The sequence below is a fragment of the Gymnoscopelus microlampas genome, assembly GCF_963454915.1.
Source record: "Gymnoscopelus microlampas genome assembly, chromosome: 17".
NCBI classification, from domain to species: Eukaryota; Metazoa; Chordata; class Actinopteri; order Myctophiformes; family Myctophidae; genus Gymnoscopelus; species Gymnoscopelus microlampas.
The window spans coordinates 41,376,822-41,403,124 of record NC_139954.1 but is presented as its reverse complement, the minus strand read 5'-3'; the positions used below and the strand labels follow the sequence as shown (position 1 = coordinate 41,403,124).

The 26,303-nt window shown below is 43.2% G+C and overlaps 1 protein-coding gene across 1 annotated transcript in view; it reads left to right on the top strand.

Annotated features, from left to right (window-relative positions):
• Window positions 1-26,303, top strand: part of thsd7ba (thrombospondin, type I, domain containing 7Ba) — a 281,240-nt gene that overhangs the window by 211,369 nt on the left and 43,568 nt on the right. Inside the window, exons 16-17 of the mRNA XM_084085439.1 lie at window positions 19,663-19,796; window positions 21,185-21,350. Of these exons, the coding sequence (XP_083941565.1) occupies window positions 19,663-19,796; window positions 21,185-21,350 (300 nt within the window). The remainder of the gene's footprint in view (window positions 1-19,662; window positions 19,797-21,184; window positions 21,351-26,303) is intronic.

Sequence of the window (26,303 nt, the reverse complement as noted above, 5' to 3'; positions counted from 1 at the left end):
AATAATCAATCAATCAATCTAACTTTATTGTCACATCACAGTTACATGGTAAAAAGTGGGTGAAATTCTTGTTTGTGCAGGCTCTCAGCATGCAGTCAAAGGAAGAGTAAAAATAGCAAAGAGAGAATAACATGTAGAGGAGGGAACCGACGTGTTTCTATTTTTTAACCACTTTCAGTAGGTGAGAACTTTCAAAAGTTTTATTTTAACATTTTCAAGAATTTCAAAGATAGCAGATCGACAAACTCACAACCCGTCACAATGCAACGCGTTGTGACGGGTTGGTTATGCCATTAATATATATTTTAATAGGGCTTAAAGTGCAGGAGGAGGATCTCGCTGTCCCTCTAAAAGTGGTTAAATAAAATAAAATGTTTTTTTTTAAATTATATAATATGTCAAAACATTGGTAATCGGTGGTCTAGAACTCTCTGACACCGGAGCCAGAAATCTGGCATGGGTCAGGCTCTACCTAAAAGCATTGGCAGCCACCGCTAATTTCCTCCACTCAACACTCATTACGTACAGTAATCGGGGTGGAGATATTCACAGATAGCCTCCCCACTCACTGCCGTGTTTGTATCCGTCTGACAAACAGCGCTCCTAACATTACGCCCTCCCCCGAGTCCTGTCTACCATCACATCCTCCTATTTACGGAAGACAACAAAATCAATACGGTTTCCATTTATGCCTCTCATGTTGCTTCCGAGTGTTTGCTCCAGCATGGAAAATCGGCCGTGAACCGGCCCGGGGCAAACGAGATGAACCGCCTTGATGGCAAATTGATGATGGTGCGGGTGTTGTTGTTTCATGTGAATGGCACATAGAGATATTTATTCCTTATTTTATTTACACAGGGTCGTAGCTAGAGCACAAGTGCTCGTTTTCAGGAACGCCCTGCAAATAGACACACACATTAAAACCCATGGGAGCTGACCAGTACAACTACAGTCTCATATACTGTTGGCCACTGAGTAGCTCCACTGGAGCAGTTGGGGGTTCAGTGCTGGAAAAAGTATACTCACATTTCTTACTTAAGTAAAAGTATGAATATTACAATGCAGAAATACTCTGTTACAAGTAAAAGTCCGGTAATCAAAATTGGGTTGAGTAAAAGTACAAAAGTACAAAAGTATTGGCATCAAAAATATACTTAAAGTACCAAAAGTAAAATGACTCATTATGCAGAATGTCCAATTTCACAAGTTTTCAAATGTATAAACATTTTGAAAATAGCAGATGCGTCGCATTGTGAGCTTGTAGATCGGCTATTTTCAAATGGCTGAAATGTATATAGGGCTGAAGTGGTTAATATATGTTTTGTAATAATAATCAAATCTACAAAGTAACTACCTTTTTCAAATAATTGTAGTGGAGTAAAAATGTAAAATTGGAAATACTCCAGTAAACTAAAAAATACCTCAAAATTGTACTTAAGTACAGTACTTGAGTAAAGTGGGTTCAGTGCCTTGCTCAAGGGTTCTTCAGTGGTGTTGGGGAGGAGGGGATGAGTGGTGGCCATTCTGGCCAATCACTTCCCCACACAGATTTTTCCTGCCGGTCGGGAGAAACGAATCGGGGAACCTACCGGCGGCTACAAGTGCACTCCTCTAACCTTTAGGTTCATTCACCGTTCATCCATTCATCTCTCCCATGGGGCCCATGGGGAGAGATGAATGTTTTTGATGTGAGGTATGAACCTCTCTTCATTAGCCGCATGGCCTCTCTGACGCCTGATCTGTACTCGGTTGGTGCGCGGGCGTCGCACACCGAAAATAGCGGACTCGCCGTGAGCTCTTGTGCATCTGCTATTTTCAGTGGTGGAAAAAGTACTCAAATGTTTTACTTAAGTAAAAGTATCAATACTGCAATATAGAAGTACTCGGTTACAAGTAAAAGTCCGGAATTCAAAATTTACTTGAGTAAAAGTACAAAATAATTGGTATCAAAATGTACTTAAAGTACCAAAAGTAAAAGTACTCAAATGTTTGAAAATAGTAGATCTACAAGCGATGCGACGCGTTGTGAGCTTGTAGATCTACTATTTTCAAATAGCCTAGGTATAAAATCTGGCTGAAGTGGCTAATTTATGTTTTATAATGTAATCACTTTTATCTGCAAAGTAATTAGTAAACTACATTTTTTAAATCATTGTAGTGGAGTAAAAGTACATTATTTGCCTCTGAGATGTAGTGGAGTAAAAGTAAAAGTACAGTGTATTGGAAATTGGAAATAATCCAGTACAAAAGTACAAATACCTCAAAACTGTACTTAAGTACAGTACTTAAGTAAATATAATATTTAGTTGCATGGCACCCGTGCACAGAAGGATCATTTATTTATATATATTTTTTATAATGGACTAAATCGATTGGTCTCATTAACCATTCAAGCTACAAAAATAGCTGATCTAAAAAAAACACTGCGTAGAATTGTGAGCTTGCATATGTTTGAAAATTATTATTAAAATCAACCGATGAACTGTTGCACTCCCACCTCACGCACCATCGTAAATGTTGTGAGTTGTGGTAAATGTGTTACTCCACCTTCTCTGCTGCACTTAGTGTAACTGTTGAGATGTAATTAGTCATCTCAATTAACAGTCCATCTGCCAAAGCACTGTCAAGGGAGAGACAGAAATGAGACGTTCTGGTCCAAGCCACTCATCCCGCTAGTATTGCAGTTTCATACCCGCATTGTGTTGCCGATTCAAGGTGAAAATGTTTAACAGGAAGGAGAAAATGGCAAACGCGTCGCAACATGGCGCGTTAAAACACATTTTCGGTATCACTGTGAAATAGTGCATTCTATTGTTTTATTTTCAGAATACTCATGGTTTAATAATATAACTTCACGTATTTATTAACCAATGTAAGTGTTTTGTAATGATAGTGTCTCCTTGTGTCTAAACCAATCTGGGACACGTTAGATTGTGGGGGAGGGGTACCTCATCAGCAAACGTGGTTTCGGGTGGGAGGTATTTGTACCTGGGGTTTTCCCCTTTGAAGTCAGTTGAGGAGAAGTCTTCAGAGAGACAGGTCGCGGCCATTGTGGTATCTGTGGTTATACATGTCCAGTGAATATTTGGCGACTTAAATACTGGCCCAAATACTTTTCAACTGTTTCATCAGAGCCTTCACGTTTATGCGCCTGTGAATGTTATTAGTATTAGCTTTCAGTCAGTATTTGTCATACTGCAGCAACAGTTTGTTTGTTTCTCCTTCGACTGTGGACACAACTTGGCACAGAGTTCGCACTCCGGGGACTGAAATTTTCACTCAAGTAAAAAAAAATCACACCCTGTGTGAAGTGAGTGGTGCCTTTGATGAGCCCTGTATTGACCCCCGTATTGATGTTGTCATCAATGTTTGTGGACATAAATACATACATACATACATACGGACACACAGACAAAGTCATGAGTGGTTGCCTTCGGCACCACTCAAAAAACAGGACTTTTACTTGTAACCGTGTGTGTTTTATATGGTGGTATTGTTACTTTTACTTAAGTAACAAGTACTTTCATACACCACTGAAACTTGAAAAAAATAAACTGTGTAACAGTTCAGTGGTGTAAGAAGTACTCCAAAGGATACCAAAGACCCCAAAACACAAGGGCAGAACTTCCAGTGATTCATTGGTACTCCTTTAGGAACGATGAAAAAATAAAATCGGCACTTTTTCCCCATCAGCCTTCATGTTATAACAGCTCTAAAATGTCTTTGCATACAATGAAATAATTTTTTTGGCCATCTCAAGAGATGCAGCCGTACAGGATTTATCCGAGCACTTCGCTGTGTTTACGAGGAGCCCATCAAATCTGACACACTGTGCCGTGCGCTAGGAACCGTATTCCGTGCAAGTTTTATTCTCCGGGATTATCTTCACGTTGCTTTTGCTGGGGCTCCAGTGTCACGTTCAAAATATACAGCCTGGTATATAAACCATGGAATTATCATACTGCAATCATTCAGGGAAGGTTTATGTAGCTTGAATGATGGATATCGTCGCTGTCGTCGGGCAGAAACCTCTTATCTCCATATTCTAACTTTTTGTGTTTTTTTCGTAAATTAGCGCCCCTACTTGATCACACTACAGCGTGACACAAAAGCATCAAAAGTAGCAGATCTACAAGCTTGAAACGCGGCGCGAAGCGACGCGTTTCGAGCTTGTAGATCTGCTACTTTTGAATTTGAATCCTAAAAATTAACAGTTTTGGACATATGAGGTTTCCACCCGACGGAGACGATATGAAAACATTTTAACGCCGCCAGACAGGCCATATAGCGTCTATGCAATTTATCGTAGAATTGGTTTAGATTGAATCTCTCTTTAAAGCATAAGAGAGATGCTTGATTGTTTTTTTTTCTTGATTTGCTCAGGTGCTTAAACTCCCCTCTTGTCTGTGTGTGCTTCATAGAACGAGAGGTTTGTGGAGCCAATTGGCGGCAGATCTTGCCGAGGCCAATGAGGTGTAATTACTGGAGAGAGCGGCGCTTCTCCAGGCCCCCTCCAGGCTCGGTCCAAACGGCACGCTGTCTCTCCGCATTACAAGCGGCGTGAATCTGCATGTTGTTCAAGTGCTCTCTCTCCCACTCCCTCTCTCTCTCTCTCTCTCTCTCTCTCTCTCTCTCTCTCTCTCTCTCTCTCTCTCAAGTGACGCCAGGCAGAGAGACAGAATGTGGTTCTTTTGGAGCGTATCCAATGTCGTCTTCCGTCCCTCCAGTCATCCAGATGGGCCACAGCGTTTAGTTCAAAATACGAAGGTTATCTGTAGCCCCTTTCGGCTAATTAGAATAACAAAACTGATTGAGTGGCAAGCGGGGAGGGAAAAAAACAGCAAAGCTTGCAAGATCATCTAAAAGCCATCCATGGATTGTTTCAGATGCTGCCCACTCGGCAAGTGGATCCGTAACCATAAGGCTACACATGGCAGAAGGCTGCTAAATAGCTACTTTCTCCTGGACAATCATCAGGCTTGCGAACGAACAGACTAGGATAGAAACGCCGGAAACGCTAAACCCCCCACTACCCCCCCATCTACCGCCTGCCCATTTCTCTATCCATGCTCATGAGACGCTGCCGAGATTTAATTCCGCCTTTCGAGCTGCGGGAAGTGTCCCGTCACACTATACCCTCGCTCACGTCTCAAGCTGCAAGAGTTTATAATAGATTGCATAATACTGTATATTCAACAGATTTGTATTATGCGCTCGGGTGGCGCAGCGGTAAAGTAGCTGCCCACCACACTTTTGTCAAGCGTCTATACGAACACAATAGGCTCTATGCACAGCAGCCATATCGGAAAGAAGAAATTGGGCCACTTCTTACTTCCTTCACAGGTGTTACAATGATACTAATGAAGGCTCTGTTCCATTCAGGTCAAACAGAGTCAGGATGCTGATATTGTGCATGTTGACTCGCTGGAAACACTCTGCTACACCAGTGGGTCTCAAAGTGTGGTCCAGGGACCCTCATGGTTCCTTGAGGGGGTTCCAAATGGCCCCTTACAGGTGTGTAACTCTGAGAGTGTACAAATGGAACCAAATGGACCCGTAAGGGTCCATTTGGTTCCATTTGTACACTCTCAGAGTTATGGGGATCCTTGAAATTAAAAGGTTTGAGAACCAATGTGCTACACTAAAGGGAACAGAGCCTTCATTAGAATCATTGGTAACGCCTGTGAAGGAAGTAAGGAAGAGGCCCAATTTCTTTCCAATATGGCTGCTGTGCATAGGGCGTTCGGGGGACGGCAGCCGGGCGGGCAGGGAGGGTGATAATTGTCACTACACGTTACTCCTACGGGCTGGGGGCGGCACCTGTCAGCGGGGAGTGTTGGGTGGGAGGAATAGGTAAGATATACGTCCTTCCGGTGGGGGCTCCTCACTGACATGTGAGCCAGTAGGATACAACAGCAGTGACAACACACAGAAATGTGTGTGGGGAATTGGCATGACGAATAAATTGGGGTGAAAAAGGGGTCAAAAGCAACAAAAAAAAAAAACAACGACAGATTTGTATTAGACATTTATTTATTGTGTTCGTACTTACAGTATAAGCATGGGGTCCCCTGTAGAGCTCGTTTGGAATTAATACAATACACCTAGTTTCATTTCCAGTACTTCCATAGCTTTTGCTTCAGGTTGTCCTGTGGGCATTGTACGTCTGTACTTTTCCCGTATGATGATGCAACGGCAACGAATGGAGGGGTTCTTTGATTTGATTTGCCTTCGATGTTTTAACGCGTTCAGGCGTGAGTCTTGGAAGGTACTAGTCAGGCCTCCGTGCCTTCAGTGTCAACTCACAATGCTCTCAATGTGGAGAAATGAAAATGACACGAGCTGGTGTCCTCGAAGGAATACATTTGAAGTTCAGGCCTTTCTCAGGCTGTCTTTCTATGAAAGGTAAGAGCCTCAGGAGTAGATGCAGTGCGGGTCAAATACGGTTTGCAGCTCATACCGTGAATGTGAAAGGTTGTGAGAAAATACGCTATTGAAACTGTTTACATTGGGATTCATGTATTCAGTGGTTTTTACTGTACTCTCCATCCTTGTAATGCTTGCTGGAAATACACATACGCCTGTAACTGTCCATAGCTGAATCTAGTTTTAGCTCAGGTATCCTTTCCCGTACTCATTCAACATTTATGTTGACTGGGGAAATGCATCTCCCATACAGTAGATTCAGCTGGTAGCGCGGGACCAAGAGCCGCGCTACGAGCTTGTAGATCTGCAATTTTTTTGAAAGATCGTGAAAATTGGTGCAAATCTTTGAATATATATAACTATTTTTAAAGCGAATATTTTTAACTCAAATCTTTGCTTCTGCAGATCTAGATTTAGATCGGTTAATTCCACTATTCATCGTATGTTACTATGTTAGTATAGGGTTTTTTTCTATTCTTGATTTTTCTTTTTAATAGTTTTTGCCTATAATAATGACATGTCCAATAAGGTTGCCAGGTTGAAAGTGGCTGCTGCTTGGTCTCTCGTTGAACGTAGCATGGCGTAGCGGGCACCTAGGCTACCTGACAGCGTGTTGCGGGTTCGAGTGTCGATCCCGACGGCCTTTGCTGCGTGTCACTCCCCATCTCCCTCTCCCCATCTCCTGTCAGTGTAATGTCCTATCCATAATAAAGGCATAAAAAGCCCAAAAACAAAAAAAGGAAGTGGCTGCCACTTTGGTCTCTTCATCAAGTCATTTCAGGCCTGATGCTTTTAGTAAATCTTTCCAAACATTCCCAATCCCGACACCACCAGAGAGCTGTCTCATGGCAGACAGGCAGTCATCTTGATGCCAGGCTTTTTATGTGTCGGCCCATTTGAACTTGTCTCCTCGTGAGTGCCTTGCAGGACATTATCACACAGGGATCCATCTCTCCTCCGTCTCTCTCGGCGGAGCCATTGTTTTGTGTCGTGTCCGCGGGCCCGCTGACAGTAATGGCCTAATCCGTTTGAAGTCTTAGTCACACGCTGACAATGAGAGAGATTTATGGGCGGGGAGGCTCGCCTTTAAAGTGTCTCCTGCCCAATTTCTTTTCACAATAAAATACTACGTTCCCTTCAACGGAGCCTGTGTGTGTGTGTGTGTGTCCAGAAGTGTCTATATCTGTGTAAATGGGTGTGTACACGCCTGTGTTTCGGTTCATTAGTAGAAAACCACAATTGCTATCAGAGCCCCGCACGTCAATAATGTTGTGCTCGTTACTCGGAAAATGTCATCTTCCTCTTATACCCGCTACTCATTTCTTCATGTTGTCGCTGAGAGATACAAGCATCATGTCCATGGGTTACTTGACTTGTACATCAAGTCGCCTCACGCTACAGAAATAGGAGATAGGCTACTGCCCTATGGGCCAGGCTGCGTCATCCCAAGACCTATACCACTTGTGCAAGGACGCGCTGTGATTGGCCAATACGCTTGTGCAAGGACACGCTGTGATTGGCCAGTAGCCAAACGCTCTCACCAAAACATGACTGACTATTCTGTCCCTATCGGTACATAACTCAAACGGCGCTGAGTCGGCTCAAGCGAACTTCGCAACTTTCGGCACGGCAAGTTCGCTTGAGACGGCGCGCCTCCGTCGTGGTCAAAAACTATATGGGCTAAAAATAAATTGCCCACAGTTGTTGTAGGCAGAGGCACTTCCACGTTGTCCACAGGGGGGGCGTGGTTATAGATCAAGTGGTATAGGCTTTAGTATGTCACGGCCAGGCTACATGCTACTTTATATTACTGTCTGAGGATAGCAGTAATTCATTATACTACAAAACCAACAAATGATTTGTTACAAACCCATCTCTCACTGTCTAGCTTTCTGTTGGTGAAAAAAGTTAGATGTGTTTTCCTTTATTATAACTTTACCCATTAAGACGTATGTTGCTATAAACAGTGGTTCTCAAACTTTTTCATGTCAAGGGCCCCCAATTGTATTTAGCCGCGGACCCCCATCTCAAAATATGTTGTTCCAGGGACACCCCCCCACCCCCCCCCCAGCAGCAAAGGTTTGAGTTAAAAATGTTCGCTTAAAAATATAATATATATTTGCAGAAATGTTCACGATTTTTCAAAAATAGCAGATCTACAAGCTCATAGCGTGGCACTCGGTGCCGCAGATGTGTTCCCGGTTGTAAGGGGTTAAGTGGCCTACTAGGCCATATTACAGTACCTTTTCATCAATAACACCGGTTACAGTGTAGTAGAGAGCAGGGGGCTAGCACAGGGGTTCCATAGCCATAAACTGTGGCTGTCACGCCATGATGCCTTGTGAGCTTGTAGCTCTGCAATTTTTTGGATTCAATCTTTGAAGAGTTTTGACCAAGACTAAAACTAAGGACATTTACTTTATATGTTGTGTTAGTTTTAGATCGTTTTGTAAACAAACAATACAGTTTCAGTTAGCTTTCTCTATAAAGCCTTGTTTTAAACTAAAGTGTGTGTGTGTGTGTGTGTGTGTGTGTGTGTGTGTGTGTGTGTGTGTGTGTGTGTGTGTGAGTGTGAGTGTGTGTGCGCGTGCGTAGGTGTTTGTGTGTGTGCGTGTGTATGTGCGTGTGCGTGTGGGTATTTTACACAAACAAAAACCTGAATCCATTGAATCTCAGCTTTAAGTACAGTTCATTTCAAATGATCCCAGGAAAATGCACTTGAACAAAGTACTTGTACTTAAGGAAAATCTCCCATATGCATTATGTATTAAGGAGTGCTGCTGCACCAACACACTGTAAGCACAAAGTTAATGTCCTACAATAAGCACATAACAGAGGAAAAAGGATTCTAGCAGTTAACTTTTTGTTTGGTAAAAAGTGTTCCAGTGCCTTGTTGAGCTATTGTGCTGACATCCTCCACCTACACTGTACTTACTCATACAATAAACACAATTTCTACCCGAGGAAACAAACAGACCAGCCACATTTCAATATACGCTGGGACTTCGTGGTGACCGACTGGGTATAAAGTTAAGTGTAAGACCTGCAGGTAAGCCTATTTTATGCTTCAGCGAAAAAGTGTTTTGCCAAAGCATAAATTAGGCTCTACAGTTCCTTTTCAAAGGCAAGAATAGTGTGGCCAAAGGTTTCAGAGCAAACTTGGCTGCTGCCCCACATTTTCATGCAACGTGATGCAACAACAACGCTGGAAAAAAAGTTTTTGGAAACTCTTGGTTCAATTACTTTAGAGCTAAGCAACACATTTTGTACTTAATTATACACAACATTAGCACAATGTGAGGTATAGTACTGTACATTGCACAGGATCTTTATCGTATTTGTATGCATTGTTTCGACACCCTTTTTGTACTAGTCTTTTTAGTCTTTTGACGTCCTTGTAAATGTGATGTGTGTTTGGGTAAATTGTCATTAAGTCTGAAGCTGACTTATTGTGCACTTTCAACACTTTGATAGAATTATGTCCAAGTATGTACCAAGTAGTGAGTGGCAGTGGCTCAGGAGGTAGAACTGTCAGTGGTGGAAAAAGTAGTCAAATTAAGTAAAAATATCAATACTGAAATGTAGATATACTCTGTTACAAGTAAAAGCACCGATTTCCATAGTGGCGCAGTCGGTAGCGTTGTCGCCTCACAGCTAGAAGGTCCTGGGTTCGATTCCCGCCGGGGACGCTGTGGGCGCTGGGGGTGTGTCTTCTCCTCCGCGTCATCAGCGCCCATACCCTAGGTGGGGTTGGCGAAAGGGCCCACTCTGTGTGGAGTTTGCATGTTCTCCCTGTGTCTCTCTCAGGGGGGGTAATGTCTGCATTCCGACATCTCACTACTCCGACTAGTGGCTTCCGCGTGCGGTCAGGGTTAGGGTTAGGGTTAGGTATAGGCTTAGGTATAGGCTTAGTTAACGTCGGAAAGGCGACATGTAACCCTCTCAGGGTAGTTAACACCCTCACAAAAACATGCAGTAATCCTGGTCGCTATACCGCCTCCCCCATGACAGCCGGGGCGCCTGATGGAGGAGAAGGGAACTGGTCCCCCTGTCAGGTGACAAGAAGGTCAGTTGGCTCTCATGCTTTGAAGGAGGCATGAGCTTGGCCCTGGCCTCCCTAGGCTGGTGAGGGGAGTGTTAGTCTGGGAGTGTAAAAATAGACACACAAGCCAACATTTTTGCAGTGTGTTTTTCTCTAGTGTAAAATAAGCCTGACTCTTAGACCACTTTAGAGATTTTTCTGGACATGTGCGTACCCGTCCTGGCTATGATGAGTTCTCATGGTGATAAAAAGGGTTGGGCATAAAAGCTCAAACGGTCTGATTCACACTAAGTCTCTCTGTCATTTAGTGGTCCAGTTTTAAGTACCTGTATCTCAATGCATCTGGGCTGCTGCCGGCCGGCCCGGTTCGAGCTCAGGGAGAGTTGTTGACATCCACGAAAATCAATCAGTCTGTCCTTGAGTGTCGAGTGCTTTTAGATTGAGTGATACAATTTCTTTATTTCCGATAGGTCAGTGCGGCAGAGAGACAGGGACGGGCAGAGAGAGAGGAGAGATAAGAGAGAGACCAGACAAGGGGGTCGGACTTGAACCTGCGTCCTCGTCGTGCTCACAACAAGGAGCATATGGTCTGTGAACGGAACAGGCAGAGCCGCCATGGGCTCCCCCGTTGAGTGTCACTCATAACGGTTTACAGCCATGCTGGGTACGCTGTAAATACTTTGTTTAGCCCATTCAATCCGGGAACGCATACTGTGTCATTTTAGCTTTTTTAGCTTTATTTTTTCAAAAAATAGCAGATATACAAGCTCATAGCGCTATGAGCTTTCTTTTTTCAGAAAAATATAGAATTTTTTAAAAACATTTTAAACTCAAATCTTTGCTTCTGGGGATTCTACAAATGTCTTCTAGGCTAAATCCTACAGTCTTTTTGAAACACTTAATACGCTATAATATCAGTGCATGGTTCTCAAACCTTTTTCATGTCAAGGACCACCCAAAATGATGGCCACGGACCCCCATCTCAAAATATTTTGTTGCAGGGACCCCCCCCCCCCCAAAAAAAGCAAAGATTTGAGTTAAAAATTTATATATTTATATTCAGGGGCCCCCGCTGGCCTAGCGGTCCAGGCTCATACCACATACGCTGGTAATCCAGCTTGACAGCGTGTCGTGGGTTCGGCTCCCCATCCCGACGACCTTTGCTGTGTGTCACCTCCCCATCTCTCTCCCCCCATTTCCTGTCAGCTTACTTTCCTATCAATAAAGGCAGAAAAAGACCCCAAAAAATATCTCTAAAAAAAAAACAGAGTGCCGTGCTACTGTATGAGCTTGTAGATCCGCTATTTTTGAAAGAAAACTCTTGAAAATGTGCACATTTTTTAATAGCCAAAGAAATCTTAAAATGACACAGATGGGTTTCCGGATTGAATGCGTTATAGACACAGAGCACCGCCCCCTTCTCAAACATAATGCTCCAATGCACCTACATCTCTCTCTCTCTCTCTCTCGCTCTCTCGCTCTCTCGCTCGCTCTCGCTCGCTCTCTCTCTCGCTCGACGTCTCCGGAGAGATTAATTCCTCTGTGTGGCCCTGGGCTGCAGGTCTGGAGCTCCGGCACAGCTGTTCGCAGCCCGACTGCAGTATACTTTCACTCGCTCCGCACCATGAATCATTCAAGCGGGCAAAATGTCCAGCGCCACAACACTCACTGTCAGCCCGCGACGACTAGGCTCATTATTATTGAGCCCCCAAGACCACAACGCGGCTCCTATTTTAACTTTATTTACATCATCGCTGTCGGGCTAGAGCCCTCTTATCTCCATATTTTAACTTTTTGTGTTTTTTTTGGGTAAATGAACGCCCTACTTGATCACACTATAGCCTGATTATCTGACTGAAGCTGAAGAGAAGCAGTCCAACTCAGTGGAGTGGGCGGGGCCTATGTTCTGAAGCCAGGCTATAGACGAATCCACAGACGCGCTGCCTGTAGCTGCCTGTAGGCGGCCATTGTTGCGGTGTCGCGTCCGTGGAGCGTTGACACCGCAGCAATGGCTGCGCGCAGGGCAGCGCTCCGTGGATTCGTGTATATGATCATACTACAGCGTCCCACAAAAAGCATCAAAAGTAGCAGATCCACAAGCTCAAGCTTTTAGAGCTTGTCGATCTGCTACTTTTGAGCTGCGTTCGAATTTGAATCTTGAAAAGTAACAGTTTTGGACATAATGAGATGTCCACCTTGACAGGGGACGTTACATATTATTGGGGTAGAAGGGAAGGAGGGATTAGGTAAGTTATGCAAGGGATAATTGGCGGGTAGCCGGTCATTATTGATGAATAAATCCCGACAGGGTGATTAGGCACTGACGCGTATTACACGGCTACTTAATAAATAAATGAATAAATTGACCCAAAAGTAACAACAAAACGAAGTATTTCCTTGCTTATGGCAATGAAAGTATTCCATAAGTGTTGCACTGGGCGGACATGGTCGCCTCGGAAAACAAGGAAGTGTTGATCAAATAGAACACATTTTTGGTTACTGCATTGTTTAGTTTTTTTACTTTTATTTATCGCTTCAAATGTTTTCAAAAACATTCTTGAGAGCAACGTTTAGTTGTAAATGACATGGTGTGTTTGTTTACATGGCTGTCATGTTGGCTACACCATAACATCAAGCAGTGCAGGTTGACATGAGCAGGTGCTCTGAGTCTTTGATTAGACAGAGTTCTGTTATTGTCTCATTGGTCATTATCCTGAAATAACACACCGCTGAATTCAGCGATTGACCAATCAGAATCAAGCATTCAACCAAGCCGTGTATTAAAAGCAAATATTTTTTGTTATATTCTGTAGAAGGAAAAGCGAAAACAAGACAACTAACGCTGATATTATTGTTCTTTTCTTCCCCCCCACCCCCCTGACGCCCATCCCACCCCCCCATCCCGTCCCGCCCCGCCCCACTCCACCTCTGGCTTGTCACGCTAACTGCTAACACGGAACCTACCATCACGCAGGCTCAGGTCAGTGGCGTTCACATTGTGTACCTGATATGCTCTGCTTTAGCTCAATGAAAGCCCCCCTTTGCATGCTGCCAGCTCTCCCTAGAAGTCTCACGCACACACGCACACACACACACACACACACACACACACACACACACACACACACACACACACACACACGCTGCCCACAATCCCTCCCACCCATCCATCCCACCTCCACTCCATCCCCAAACCCCCACCACCACCACCACCACTCTCCATCCTTTTTAAATGGAGAGGAAAGAACCGTGCTCTAGCTTGACTGGATACAATGTCACGCCAGGTGTATATTATGGGGGCGAGGGCGGAGGAATTGAATCTCTATTTCCCCCCATTTTCATCCGAATCGCCTCCCAACTCCTCCTCCCCGGACCCCCCCGCCCCCCCCGCCCCCCCCTCTCCCGTTGGCACTTTTTGTAAAGGAGCCTCGGAACTTCATTATATTTGTGAATAAGTCTGTGAAGCTTTTAGAGGAGCTGCTCAATGAAAAGAAAAAAAGAAAAACGGACCCGGTAGCATTCTTTTAATTCTCCGTGAAGGGAAAAAAAGGAGCGCTGCTCACGCTTCAGGGGCTGTGTGTGAAAGAGATGGGAGTCAGGAGGAGGAGAGAGAGGGGGGGGGGGTCGTACAGAGGCCCCATCTATAGGGAACGGATGAGAGGAGAGTGTCCGTGGTTCCTGTCGCTTTCTGCGCGCGTCGTGTCGTGATGTCGGGTCTTTTGTCCAAGCAGTTCGCATATGAATCAGTGGTGGAAAGTAACGACTGTACTTAAAGTACAATTTTGAGGTGTGTCAATTTTTCAATACTTTATACTTCTATTCCACCACATCTCAGAGGCAAATATTGTTTTATTTTGTACTTTGTACTACAGGTGTGGACCTCAATGGAAACAAGCCTTTGACCTTTTTGTGTCTCATCCATTTGTTGTCTTTTTAACTCTTTGTATTGCAGTACTTGGAAAAAAAGAATTGTCATAAAAATATTCCATCAACCATATATGTTTTTGGAAAACTTTAGTTAGATTTACATTATTATTACAAAACATACATTAACCAATGAATCCCTATTTATACTTGGTCTATTCCAAAATAGTCGATCTACAGTACGCTGTAAGCTCACAATGTGTCGCATTTGAATACGAATACTTTTACTTGGAACAAAGTATTTCATTGTGGTTGTTGATACTTTTACTTAAGTAGAGAATCGGAGTACTTCTTCCATCGCTGCACGTAATTCTGGATCTCACGCGTTCCCTTCTGCAGAATCTGTCAGCACCACTGCCCTAAACATGTAGTGTTGTTGTTAGTAGGAATAAACACAGAAGCAGCCGGGAGGAGAAAGGGGAGGAGCCAAACCAAGTTCCTGTTTCTACACAAAAAAAAGAAGGCGGCGCCCCCAGAGGCTAAAACTATTGGGTTCACAGATTAGGGTGGAACTGGTTGCTGCCTGGCAGTGGCACATCGCCGGGGCCGTGTTTTTTCGATTACTTTTTATTACTATTACTATTTTTATTTTTTTGTATTTACATTTTTTTCATTTAACAAAACATTTTTTTAAAATAAATGAAAAAAGTTATCGAAAAAATACGGCCCCCTCGCGTATTAGTAGGGCAGGGTGAGTCACAAGACCAAGGACAGGGTGTTTTTGATGAATCTAACATGCTAAAAATGGAGTTTGAAGTGATTATGGGTTTGTATAGGAAGTGGGCGTGTCCCACTTCCTATACAAAATAAAATGAATATCAAATATCTAAATATTGAATCAAGCAACTTAAAAACGGTCTGGGGGGCTCACAAAAGCCTGAGTAGACGATAAAATGACCCAACGTTTTTTTTAAAGTGAAATATCCCTTTAACAACTTGTCATGTCATAGGCAAAAATGTTGGTACTGAAAATAGCTGATCTACAAGCTAAGTGTAAAAATAGGGAATTCATTTATGGGGAAAAAAGATCAAATAATGGATATCGTCTCTGTTGGGTGGAAACCTCATGTCCAGAACTGTTACTGCTCAGGATTCAAATTCGAAAATAGCAAAAGTAGCAGATCTACCAGCGTTTCGAGCTTGTATATCTGCTACTTTTGTGTGACGCTGTAGTATGATCAAGTAGGGCGTTAATTTACGAAAAAAACTCCAAAAGTAAAAATATGGAGATAAGAGGTTTCTGCCCGACAACAACAAAACACTACTTGTGTAATACTATAGTTGTCTCCGCCAGGAGACTATTGTTTTCGTTCTCGTCCTTCCGTGTGTCCACCAAGCTAACATTGGTCAAGCTTCACGTGACACGTGACAATATGTTGAAAGGGTGTGCTTTGATTGGCTAGCGAGACGCATGACGAAATAGGGACCTATAAATAGGTGTGTCACTTCGAAACATTGTTTACATGTTTCGAAGTGACATCAGTGCCATCAGCCAAGCTAACATTGTTAGACATGTTAGCTTGGCTGATTGAACATGTTAGCCAAGCTAACATGTTCTAATCCTTAGATGTTCTAATCTAAGAATCAGAACATTCCTAGAAAACTATGGTTAAAGATAGGGTAAGTGATTTCCTTTGGTTAAAATAGCACGGGTCTGCTGGCGGAGACTTGTGCTCCGAGGAGCATATTTTCTAGTGTTTTTTTTGTTTCTCTTCTGGGAGCTGAGCGATAGAAAAGCTCTACTCTGCTGATGAGCATCTATGGGCTGTTAAACTGTTGTGGGTGGTGGAGGTGCGGAGGTGGTGCGCATGCACGCTGTAGCAGCGGTGTGTTGCGATGGTGGCGTGGGCGGGCGGGGGAGGGGTTTAGGACGGGGGAGCGGAGCGCGGCGTGCCAGCGATACCCAGCAGGGGCATCTGCAGGCACAGATGGGGGATGATGAGAGTGTGTAATGGGCGTCTGTGTGCCCCCGCGGGGCGAGGGAATACTCTGCGCCTGTTCCCTCTCTCTCTCTCTCTCTCTAGCCCGCACGCACGTGCCAGGCACACACACACTCACACTCACTCACACACACACACACACACACACGCACACACACGCACACACACACACACACACACACACACACACACACACACACACACACACACACACACACACACACACACACACACACACACACACACACACACACACACATACACGAGTGCACAAGCGCACGCACACGCCACGACTTTGTCATTGCATTTTCCCTCAAATTGTCCTCTAGAGTGCACCTATCAGTGTGGCGGGCTGCAGTATACTAGATGGAGAGTAAACATGTGTTTACAGGAAGTCTGAGTGATTCCACGTTGGATAGAGACGCCAGGTTTTCACAGATGTACCCGAGTCACCGCTGAGAAGAGAATAAGCTCCGGCAATTCAACATATGACACAGGTTCTGTTTGTAAAAAAAAGGCTTAAAGGGCAAGACCACTTTGGTAGAGGTTTGGGTTGTGTGGTTACCTTGCCATGATGTAATTCCAAATCTGGACAAGAAATAAATTGGTTTGGTGATGTTCTATATTGTCTGAATCAGCTTTGTTTGCATTTGTTTATGTGCTAAAATAGTGACTTTGAGAGCTGTTTCACCATACAATGTAAGTCAATGAGGAGCATATATTATTATACATTTCTAATCAATGGAGCAATTATTTTTGATTTCTTGTCCACCTTTGGAGTTACACCATGGCAAGGTTAAACAAACCAAACCTCGACCAAAGTGGTCTTGTCCTTTAAGCCCTCTATTCTTTGTACAACAAATTGCTAGATGGATCTACAAGCTCACAACGCATTGCAATACATAGTGTTGTGAGCGTTGTGTAGGCTATTTTTAGCATTTTTTTTATTTTGTAGGCTATTTTTGATTTTGAAAAAAATTACCCAAAATAGGGACGCCAGGGTTATTGTGGTTAACGTAATTTTTTTTATTCGATTGATATAAATTGTGATATCAAACATTTCCTAAAAAGGACAAGCATGTATCTAATTCAGTCTAACCTGAAGCAGTGATAAAACGTTATCCCCACCAGCCAATGACCAATGACAGGAAGGGGCGGGGTGGGGTACCAAAAACAAAGCCCCCCCCACCGCACCCCCAGAAAATCAAACCCTCCCTGCAACCCGAAAAATTGACTTTTTGGTAACCCATTGGTGTTATCTAACCATTTAAACCCCAGCATCCTTATTGGTGGGAAGGCTTTGGGCAACACTCACAAAGCGTCGCGTTGAGGCGGGTTGTGAGCTTGTAGATTGGCTATTTTTGGCAAAGAGGCTATAGGTGTAGAGGGGAAAAAGAGCAGACTAAGTTAAAAAAAAACATATCTCATCTGAAACACAATTTTATACAATATAGAGTAGGGGGTCCCTGCTTTATCTCTCTCTCAGCTAGGGTGTCCTTGGCCTGAAAAGGTTGAAGACCCCTGACCTACAGTGTAAATACACCAGGTAGCTATATAGAGATGGTGTTCCAGGTGAGGAGAGTTGTGGTTGAAGCTGATGTGGTGTATACTGTATATCTACAGAGGCACTTTGAGGTGAAGGGTACGGCTTGCTATTCTGGAAGGTTGCTTCATTCCCTCCCTGGCATTCTCTGCATCTCTGAAGTCTTCTCTGTGCTCGGGGCTTTTGAAGTGTCAGCTACACACACAGACACACGCACACGCACACACACACACACACACACACACACACACACACGCACATGCACGCACACACCACTTATGCTGTCTGAACACGTATGGCATGTTTGTGTGCGTGTGTGCGTGCGTGCGTGCGTGCGTGCTTGGGAGTGAGTGAGTATCTGATTGCGTGACTACATTTTGTGCGTTCGTACATAGCGGTGTGTGTGTGCGTGCGCGCGCGTGTGCGTTCATTTGTATGCGTGCCCATGCATCACACTTATCCACTTTAAACCCTGTGTCCCTACAAACCCTTTTTTGTTTTCTGCTGCCTTTTATTTACTTCTTTTTTTTTTACTCATTTCTTCTGCACTGTGATTTCACTCTCTTATTCTTCCTAATAGTTGATTTTTTTTTTATTACATTCAAATGTCCTTTCATAATGTGTTTATTATTTCATCTTGACGTTTTTATAGTTTTGTTTGCGTATAAAGCACTTTCGATTGGTGCTATGCAAATAAACTTGGCTTATGTCCTATGTCAATTTAGAAAGTTTTTGAAAATAGGCTATTTTCAAAAACTTTCTAAATTCACACATTGTGAGCTTGCAGATCTGCAGATGTTTGTATTGCACAGTATATATAGCATAAGGTCTCTATAAAGGGCCGAACTGGCTATTTCCACTAATTTGGGATTTAGGGCAAGGCAAAAGTTGCTATTTTGGGACACCTGCCTTACCCGCAAAACACCTGCACTACCTGTTACTTTATGCATAGGTATGGTTTGGGCGTTACAATAATAAAACCAATCACCGTGCCAGATGCCATTACTGTAAACATACTGTAGGAAACAAGAACCTGAAGAGCCAAATGTCACAAGTATAGAAGAATGTGAGAACAAACAGACATTGTGAGGACTATTGTAATGGTCCTCACATAGAGAAATGGTTGTTTGATTGTCACAAAACAATGTGGGAAGTTTCAGTTATAGGATTAGGATTAGACTGTAGGTTTAGGCTTTAGGGTTGGAGTTTTCCTTGTAGATCGGCTATTTTCGGCTTTAAGGTCCTTACACACGGGGGGGCGATTTTTTCTTTATAAGGTTTTTAAAAAACATAAAATCAATGCAAGCTTTCACATCAACGACGGAGCGAAAATGCGGCTCTTATTTTTTCGGGCCGCAGTCGAATTTTCGCTGGCGACTGCTACTCCTGTGACCAATCAAAATATTGAAAATCGAAGTTAAAAGAAGTAGTAGACTACATGGCATTTCTGTCTTTGGAGAGCACAAAAAGGCCAATTGATTAGCACAGATGTATTTATGTATTTACTTATTAAACACGCTCGGCCATCCCATCCAACTCCTGTTGAAGATGAGTGAGCCAGATGCGCACTGGAGGCTATATGGCCCATTGGTTCTCAGAGTGGGGTTACTGTAGGATAAAAAATGGCAAAAATCTACAAATGTCATTCATAAAATTGCCGCCCTAAAATGATGATGTCCTCACAGGTATAGTAATACAAACGTGTGTGTGCGTGTGTGCATGTGTGTGTGTGTGTGTGTGTGTGTGTGTGTGTGTGTGTGTGTGTGTGTGTGTGTGTGTGTGTGTAGGTGTACGAGGCCGTGCCGTGTCACAATGCGTGCAGCCAGTACGAGTGGAGGACGGAGCCCTGGTCCATCTGCACCATCAACTCTGTGGACGAGACGCCAGCCTGCGGGGAGGGAGTCCAGAGCCGCAAGATCAGGTCAGCAAGATGGCCTGGCCTGGCCTGGCCTGGCCAACTGGAACCGTAGACATGGCACAATCAGTGTTGCCATAGTTTGTGAGAGAAATACGCAACCAGGTCTAGGAAAACAAGCCCAAAAGAAGCAACTAGGCCACATCAGCACTTTATCGGCTGAGCTTGTAGATCGGCTGTTTTCAAAAACTCTTGCAATAAAATGTGGAATATTTGGAATATTTTTTGAAACATTCTAATAACTCAAATGCTCCCTGTCACAAAACATTAATGAAAATATTTGTGAACGACTGGTTTAAATAATAATTAAAAAAATCGGAGGCAAGCCTTTAAGCAAGGACACATTAGAAACAAGCACACAAAAACTACAACCCGCAACTAACCAATATTTACAAGCAACTACAGAAAAAGAAGCCCAAAGTCGCTTATAATAAGCCGACATGGCAACACTGGGCACCAGCATGCGCCATCACAGCTGGCACTTATACAATACGGCCCCGGCGCCAATGCCAGCCAAGCCGCCCCCCCAAAAAACTAGTGGAAAAACAAGCCATTATTTTATAATGAATGTCAACAACCAGTTTAGCCTCCGATGTAGCAGCACTAATATTATAGCTAGGGAGTAAGTCAGGGGCAGGCTTGACCTTCTTTATCGACTGTGTGCGTGTGTGTGTGTGTGTGTGTGTGTGTGTGCGTGTGCGTGTGCGTGTGCGTGTGCGTGTGCGTGTGCGTGTGCATGTGCGTGTGGTTTGGATTAAAGTTTTCCCTATTTTAAACGTAGTGGTGCAGCGATGTCACACACCGGAAAATAGCTTGTAGATCTGCTATTTTTCGGCTGCTTTTCAGCTATTTTCAATGCTGTGATGTTCTCACAAGTATAGAAATACAAACCTGTGTGTGTGTGTGTGTGTGTGTGTGTGTGTGTGTGTGTGTGTGTGTGTGCGCGTATACATACATGCATGCGTGTGCGTATACATGCATGCGTGTGCGTTTAGGCGGTGCGGGTATTGAATTATGCGCAGCAGGAAAAAAAGGTTGTGACGGTAGACGGTGCGACGGTGTCATTTTTAGCAAAGTCAAAAGACACTTAAAGTCATTGATCTCGTGTGGCGCTGTGCCTTTATCTGCACTCTGGCTGTACAGTCATGCCAGCAGCCTGAGACCCACCGCTGGTCCTAATCACACCAACCCTCTGGCAAAAACTGAAGGTTTGAGAGCAGTCCAAAAAACAGGTTGCAAGCCGAGGGGAGCCTGTTATAATAAAAAAAAAAAAAGCAGAGCTGGTCTATTTAGAGACAGAAACTTGGTATAATTTTGCTCAGAAAACAAAAATAAGGAACCCAGTTTGCAGAGCCCCCAGAGACTAGTTATCCGTCTCTCTCTCTTGCTGCCAGGTGTGTGAGGAGGGGAGAGGACAGCGCTGAGGGTGCTGCTGCCCGCCTGGATGACAGCCTGTGTGATCAGGACGACATGATGCCACCAAGAGCCCGCGTCTGCTTCCTACCCTGCCCCGAGGACTGTGTCATGTCCCCCTGGGGACCGTGGAGCCAGTGCCCCCGGGTAAGACTCACTAATGGACTGGCTGACTTGTTGTTGGGTTGCTTGTTTAGTCCAGTGGTTCCCAACCTTTTTATTTTCTTCTCTTTTTTTTGGAGCCCCCCCCCCTGGTGGTTTATCTGACATCTCATGTGCGCGCACGCACGTAAACACACACACACACACACACACACACACACACACACACACACACACACACACACACACACACCCACACCCACATACGCACGTGTGTACAGTAAATACACACAGACACACACGACCATAGAGGTCATGCACACCTGAAGGCACAGACTTGCATGCAATCTGCACACACACACACACACACACACACACACACACACACACACACACACACACACACACACACACACACACACACACACACACACACACACACACACACAGGCAGTGTGAGACATGCTGTGTGTTGTAATTTTACCCTCTCCCCGCCGTGAGGAATAATTACACCACTCGCTGATTATATGCACCTATATTTGCCTTCTCAAATATTTGTTGTAGACGTTTCTGTATTTAATTTCTGACTGCAAAAAAAAGCTGCAGGCTGCTGCCCTGTGCTCATGCTGGCATCTAAGCATTTAAAACCCTACAGTGTATACTTAGTTAGTAGTCTATAGGCCCCCTCCTTTCTTCCCTCCACATTAATATTGTGTGTGAATGATAAGGGAATCTAAACTGGATCGATACCCAATGTTCTTGTCATCCTTTTCCCAAATGAGTTCTCGTCAATGTTAAATTGGGTTGGTGAGCGGATGGGATGCAGCCTTTTTATATGGGACTGAGCTTTGATAATATTACTGAAATCATAACAGTATAACAGTCAGTTTACACACACACACACACACACGCACACGCGCACACACACTTCTTGTAGGACGAACAGCGAATAGCCAATCTAGAAGCTCAGAACGTGCCGTGGAAAGATTTAGAAAACTCTTGAAAAATGTAGACTGTATTTGTCTATTTTTCACATTATAATGACCCAAAAATAGAAGTTATGATTCTGTTTAAAAATGTGGACTTACCTCCAAACACACACGGTCTTCACTCCCCCTCAAAGCCCTCGCTCAGTGTGCATGTACATACATAACACAAACAGCAGTGGTAAATGAATGCAAATTAATCGCACAAAATAATCGCTCCAGGTGTGTACGCACCTCACGTCCCCCGCTGGAAAACGAGCCGCGAGTCACATGAGGAGAGATGATCCCATCGCTTTTTAATTACACCTCAACGAAGCGTTGTAGCGACACAGCCAAACCAATATATTACGTACGACGCACAGATTTTATTGCTCAAAAATAGGTACGCGGGAAGCTCCGCTTGTAATGCCCACCCGCACACTCATGGAAATTACATTCAGCATAATGCTATTATCTTGGCTGTATAATTAATTCCTTTTACATAATGAGTTTGCCCATAGGCTAGAGAGGCCTGGCATGTGGGTGGTGTTCCCCGGTGCTGCAACAAGCTACAGGCACCTGCTCCTGTCGCTGTGTTGTTATAGGGTTTCTGTCAAAGATAACAAGTCACTGGACCAACACCAGAACCAGGGCAGGGCAGAGGAAGGGAGGAACAGAAAGATTGACGGAGAGCAGTGATGGAAGAAGTACTCACAGTTTGTTCTCAAGTAAAAGTATCAATACCACAATGTAGAAATAAAAGTACCATTTCACAAGTTTTCAAAACGCATAAAAAATCTTTTGAAAATAGCAGATCTACAAGCTCACAACGCGTTGCGATGCAGCACTGTGTGAACTTGTAGATCGGCTATTTTCAAATAGCCAAAGTACAACATACAGTATATAGATATACAAAATCTACAAAGTAACTAGTAACTAGTGGTGTATTTATTTATTTATTTATTTAACAGGGACAATGCACATTGATCAACATGTCAGTTATTCACGTCCATGTAGATGAGCCAGAGTTAGCCAGAGTTGGCTAATTTTCATCTGTAGTCCCTGAGCAGGCTGCTAAAGTGGCATAGTTATCTATACAAAAAGAGACATCATCGTCAACAATACAAAACAAGTAGACATAGTACAGAAGACAAAACAAATACAGTAAAATATGAGAAGACACAGTGATTAATGGAGCTGAAATTTACCCGTGATTACACATTTGGTTAGCTTTAAGCCATCTTTTAAGGTTAGATAGTTGGTGGTCTCTCTTACTTCGGTAGGGAGTCCAGTCATGGGAGGCTCTAACAGAGAAGACTGTTTTACCAACACACTCTGTCTGAATGGTACCTCACAGTCTCCTCTGGTAGTTGCCCTTGTTGTTCTATCACCGCTTTCTCTTCGCTCTATGAACTGTTTTAGTGGTGGAGGTGCAAGCCCATTTAAAACCTTAAAAATGAGACAAGCGTCTGCAAAATGTTTAAAGCCATCAAAATTAAATAAATTATACTTTTGAACTATATGGCAATGGTGGTACCGGTTGGGTTTTTGATCAAGTGTTTGTAATGCCTGTTTTAAAAACACTTGTAGTGGAGTAAAAGTACAATATTTGCCTTTCCGATGTACTGGAGTAGAAGTTAAAGTATTGAACAATTTAAATACTACAGTAAAGTAAAAAATACCTCAAAATTGTACTTAAGTACAGTACTTGATTAAATGTACTTCCACCATTGGAGGGGAGAAACAGAAAGACGGAGAGAGAGAAGAGTTGAGAACAGAGAGAGAGAGAGAGAGAGAGAGAGAGATCACCCAATTAGTCCAAGTCGTCTCAGCAGACATCGTGTCTCGTTCAATCTATTCAATCTGCAAGCCCAGGCAGCGTTCCTAAGCATCAGTGAAAACGCACTCAGCCACTCCAAGCATTTTGGTGCTGAGACGCTCTTAACCATTGTTGTCTGCTCTTAACTTGAATGCCAATGAAATCTCACCTCAGCAACCAAACACATTATAGTAGTTATGCTGGATTGATCTGGAGCTGAGCTGGTACCTACTGTTATACCACTACACTGGATGATTCTCTACCATAAGGAATGACAAATATGTGACTGAGGCTGAAGGAATGTTCCTCAACTGTGTGTGTGATTCCTATCCGGCAGTGGTGGAAGAAGTACTCAGGAGTACTTTAAGTCAAAGTAGCATTGCCACAATATAGAAATTCTCCGTTACGAGTAAAGGGCCATGTATTCAACCATGCATGTATTCAACATTTTACTTGAGTAAAAGTCATCAAAATACTTAAAGCACTAAAAGTCAATATAATAATCATTATTTTTGATTCAAAATAAATCAAAAGCTTTCAAAAATTGCAGATTTACTAGCTCTCAAGTTGTGATATAGTATTTATTTGAATAGCCAAAGTATAAAATAGGGCTTAATCAGTTACCCTGCTACTGCACAATACTCACATCACTTCCTCTTTAACCTCTTAAACACTACTATATGGTTAAGCAGAGTCCCTCAGGGCTCTATACTATACTAGCGTCTTTTCTGTTTTCTGTTATTGTGGGGAAAGCTTTCGATGAAAATAGCAGATAGACAAGCTCACAACGCGTTGTGAGCATGGTGATCTGCTATTTTCTGCGAAAGTCTTCCCCACAATAAGGATGCTAAAGGGTTTGTGGTTAACACATGGCTTATATGTGAATTAACCATTACCATTAACCAGCCTTCATGATTCACTGCAACCCTACTTCCAATGCACAGTTATGTAGCTGACTCATGATTATATAAGGCCTATAACCTATTTTCTGTTCTGCAACACTGTAATAAACTGATAATCTTATTCAAGTCAACATTTTTGCAGCATTAGTGTTAACATGCTGTACGGTTTTAAGGTAGCATACTGTAGAATGCTTTTCCTAATATACCTTATTCATCTGTATCTAATTTATCTATCACATTTGTGAATACCTACTATGCCTGCATTATGCTTGGCACGATTTAACTGTTGCTATCTCAAATATTTGTTGTCGATATTTCTGTATTTAATTTCTGACTACAAAAAAACCTGCAGGCTGCTGCCCTGAACTCATGCTGGTGTCTAAGCATTTAAAACCCTACAGTGTATACTTTGTTGACTGGAGTCCACCAGGGTCCTATAGTAGGCCCCTTCCTTTTCCCCCTCCACATTAATATTCTGTGTGAATGATGAGGGAAACTAAATTGGATTGATACCCAATGCTCTTGCCATCCTTTTCCCTTCTTTTCCCAAAGGAGTTCTCATCAATGTTAAATTGAGTTGGTGAGCGGATGGGATGCGGTCTTTAATCTATTATTTAGGTGACTTATGTATATGGGACTGAGCATTGATGATATTACTGAAATCATAACAGCATAACAGTCAGTTTACACACACACACACACACACACACACACACACACACACACACACACACACACACACACACACACACACACACACACACACACACACACACACACACACACTTTCACTCAAAGAACCGCAATGGAAATAAGCTCTGCGGCTTTATTGTATTTTATTTATCCACTTGACAGATACAGTATGTACAAATATGTGTTTTCATCCATAAATTATGCATTGTGTCAATAAAGATGTCAAGCAAGCGATTATGTGATACTGCTCAGGAAAAATGATGTCAATGCAACATCTTAGCAGATTAGCACCTACTGTAACACTGGCAGTTGAAAGAGAAACAACAACCACAACAACAACAACGTTGTGAAGTTGGCTGCTGTGTTGCTGTGTTGTAATTACTGAACAACTCCCTGCCATTCTCCCGTTCACACATTTAGTTGCTGTTAGGTGGAAACCTTGTATCTCCACATTTCAACTTTTTATGTTTTTTTGTAAATTATTGCCCAGAAAATTGGCAGGCAAGTAGTGAAAAAAGCACTCCTACAAGCTCACAACGCGTTGCGATGTGTGACGCGTTGTGAGCTTGTATATCAGCTTTTAACAATAACAAGAGCTTGTGAGGTTGTTTTTTCTCTA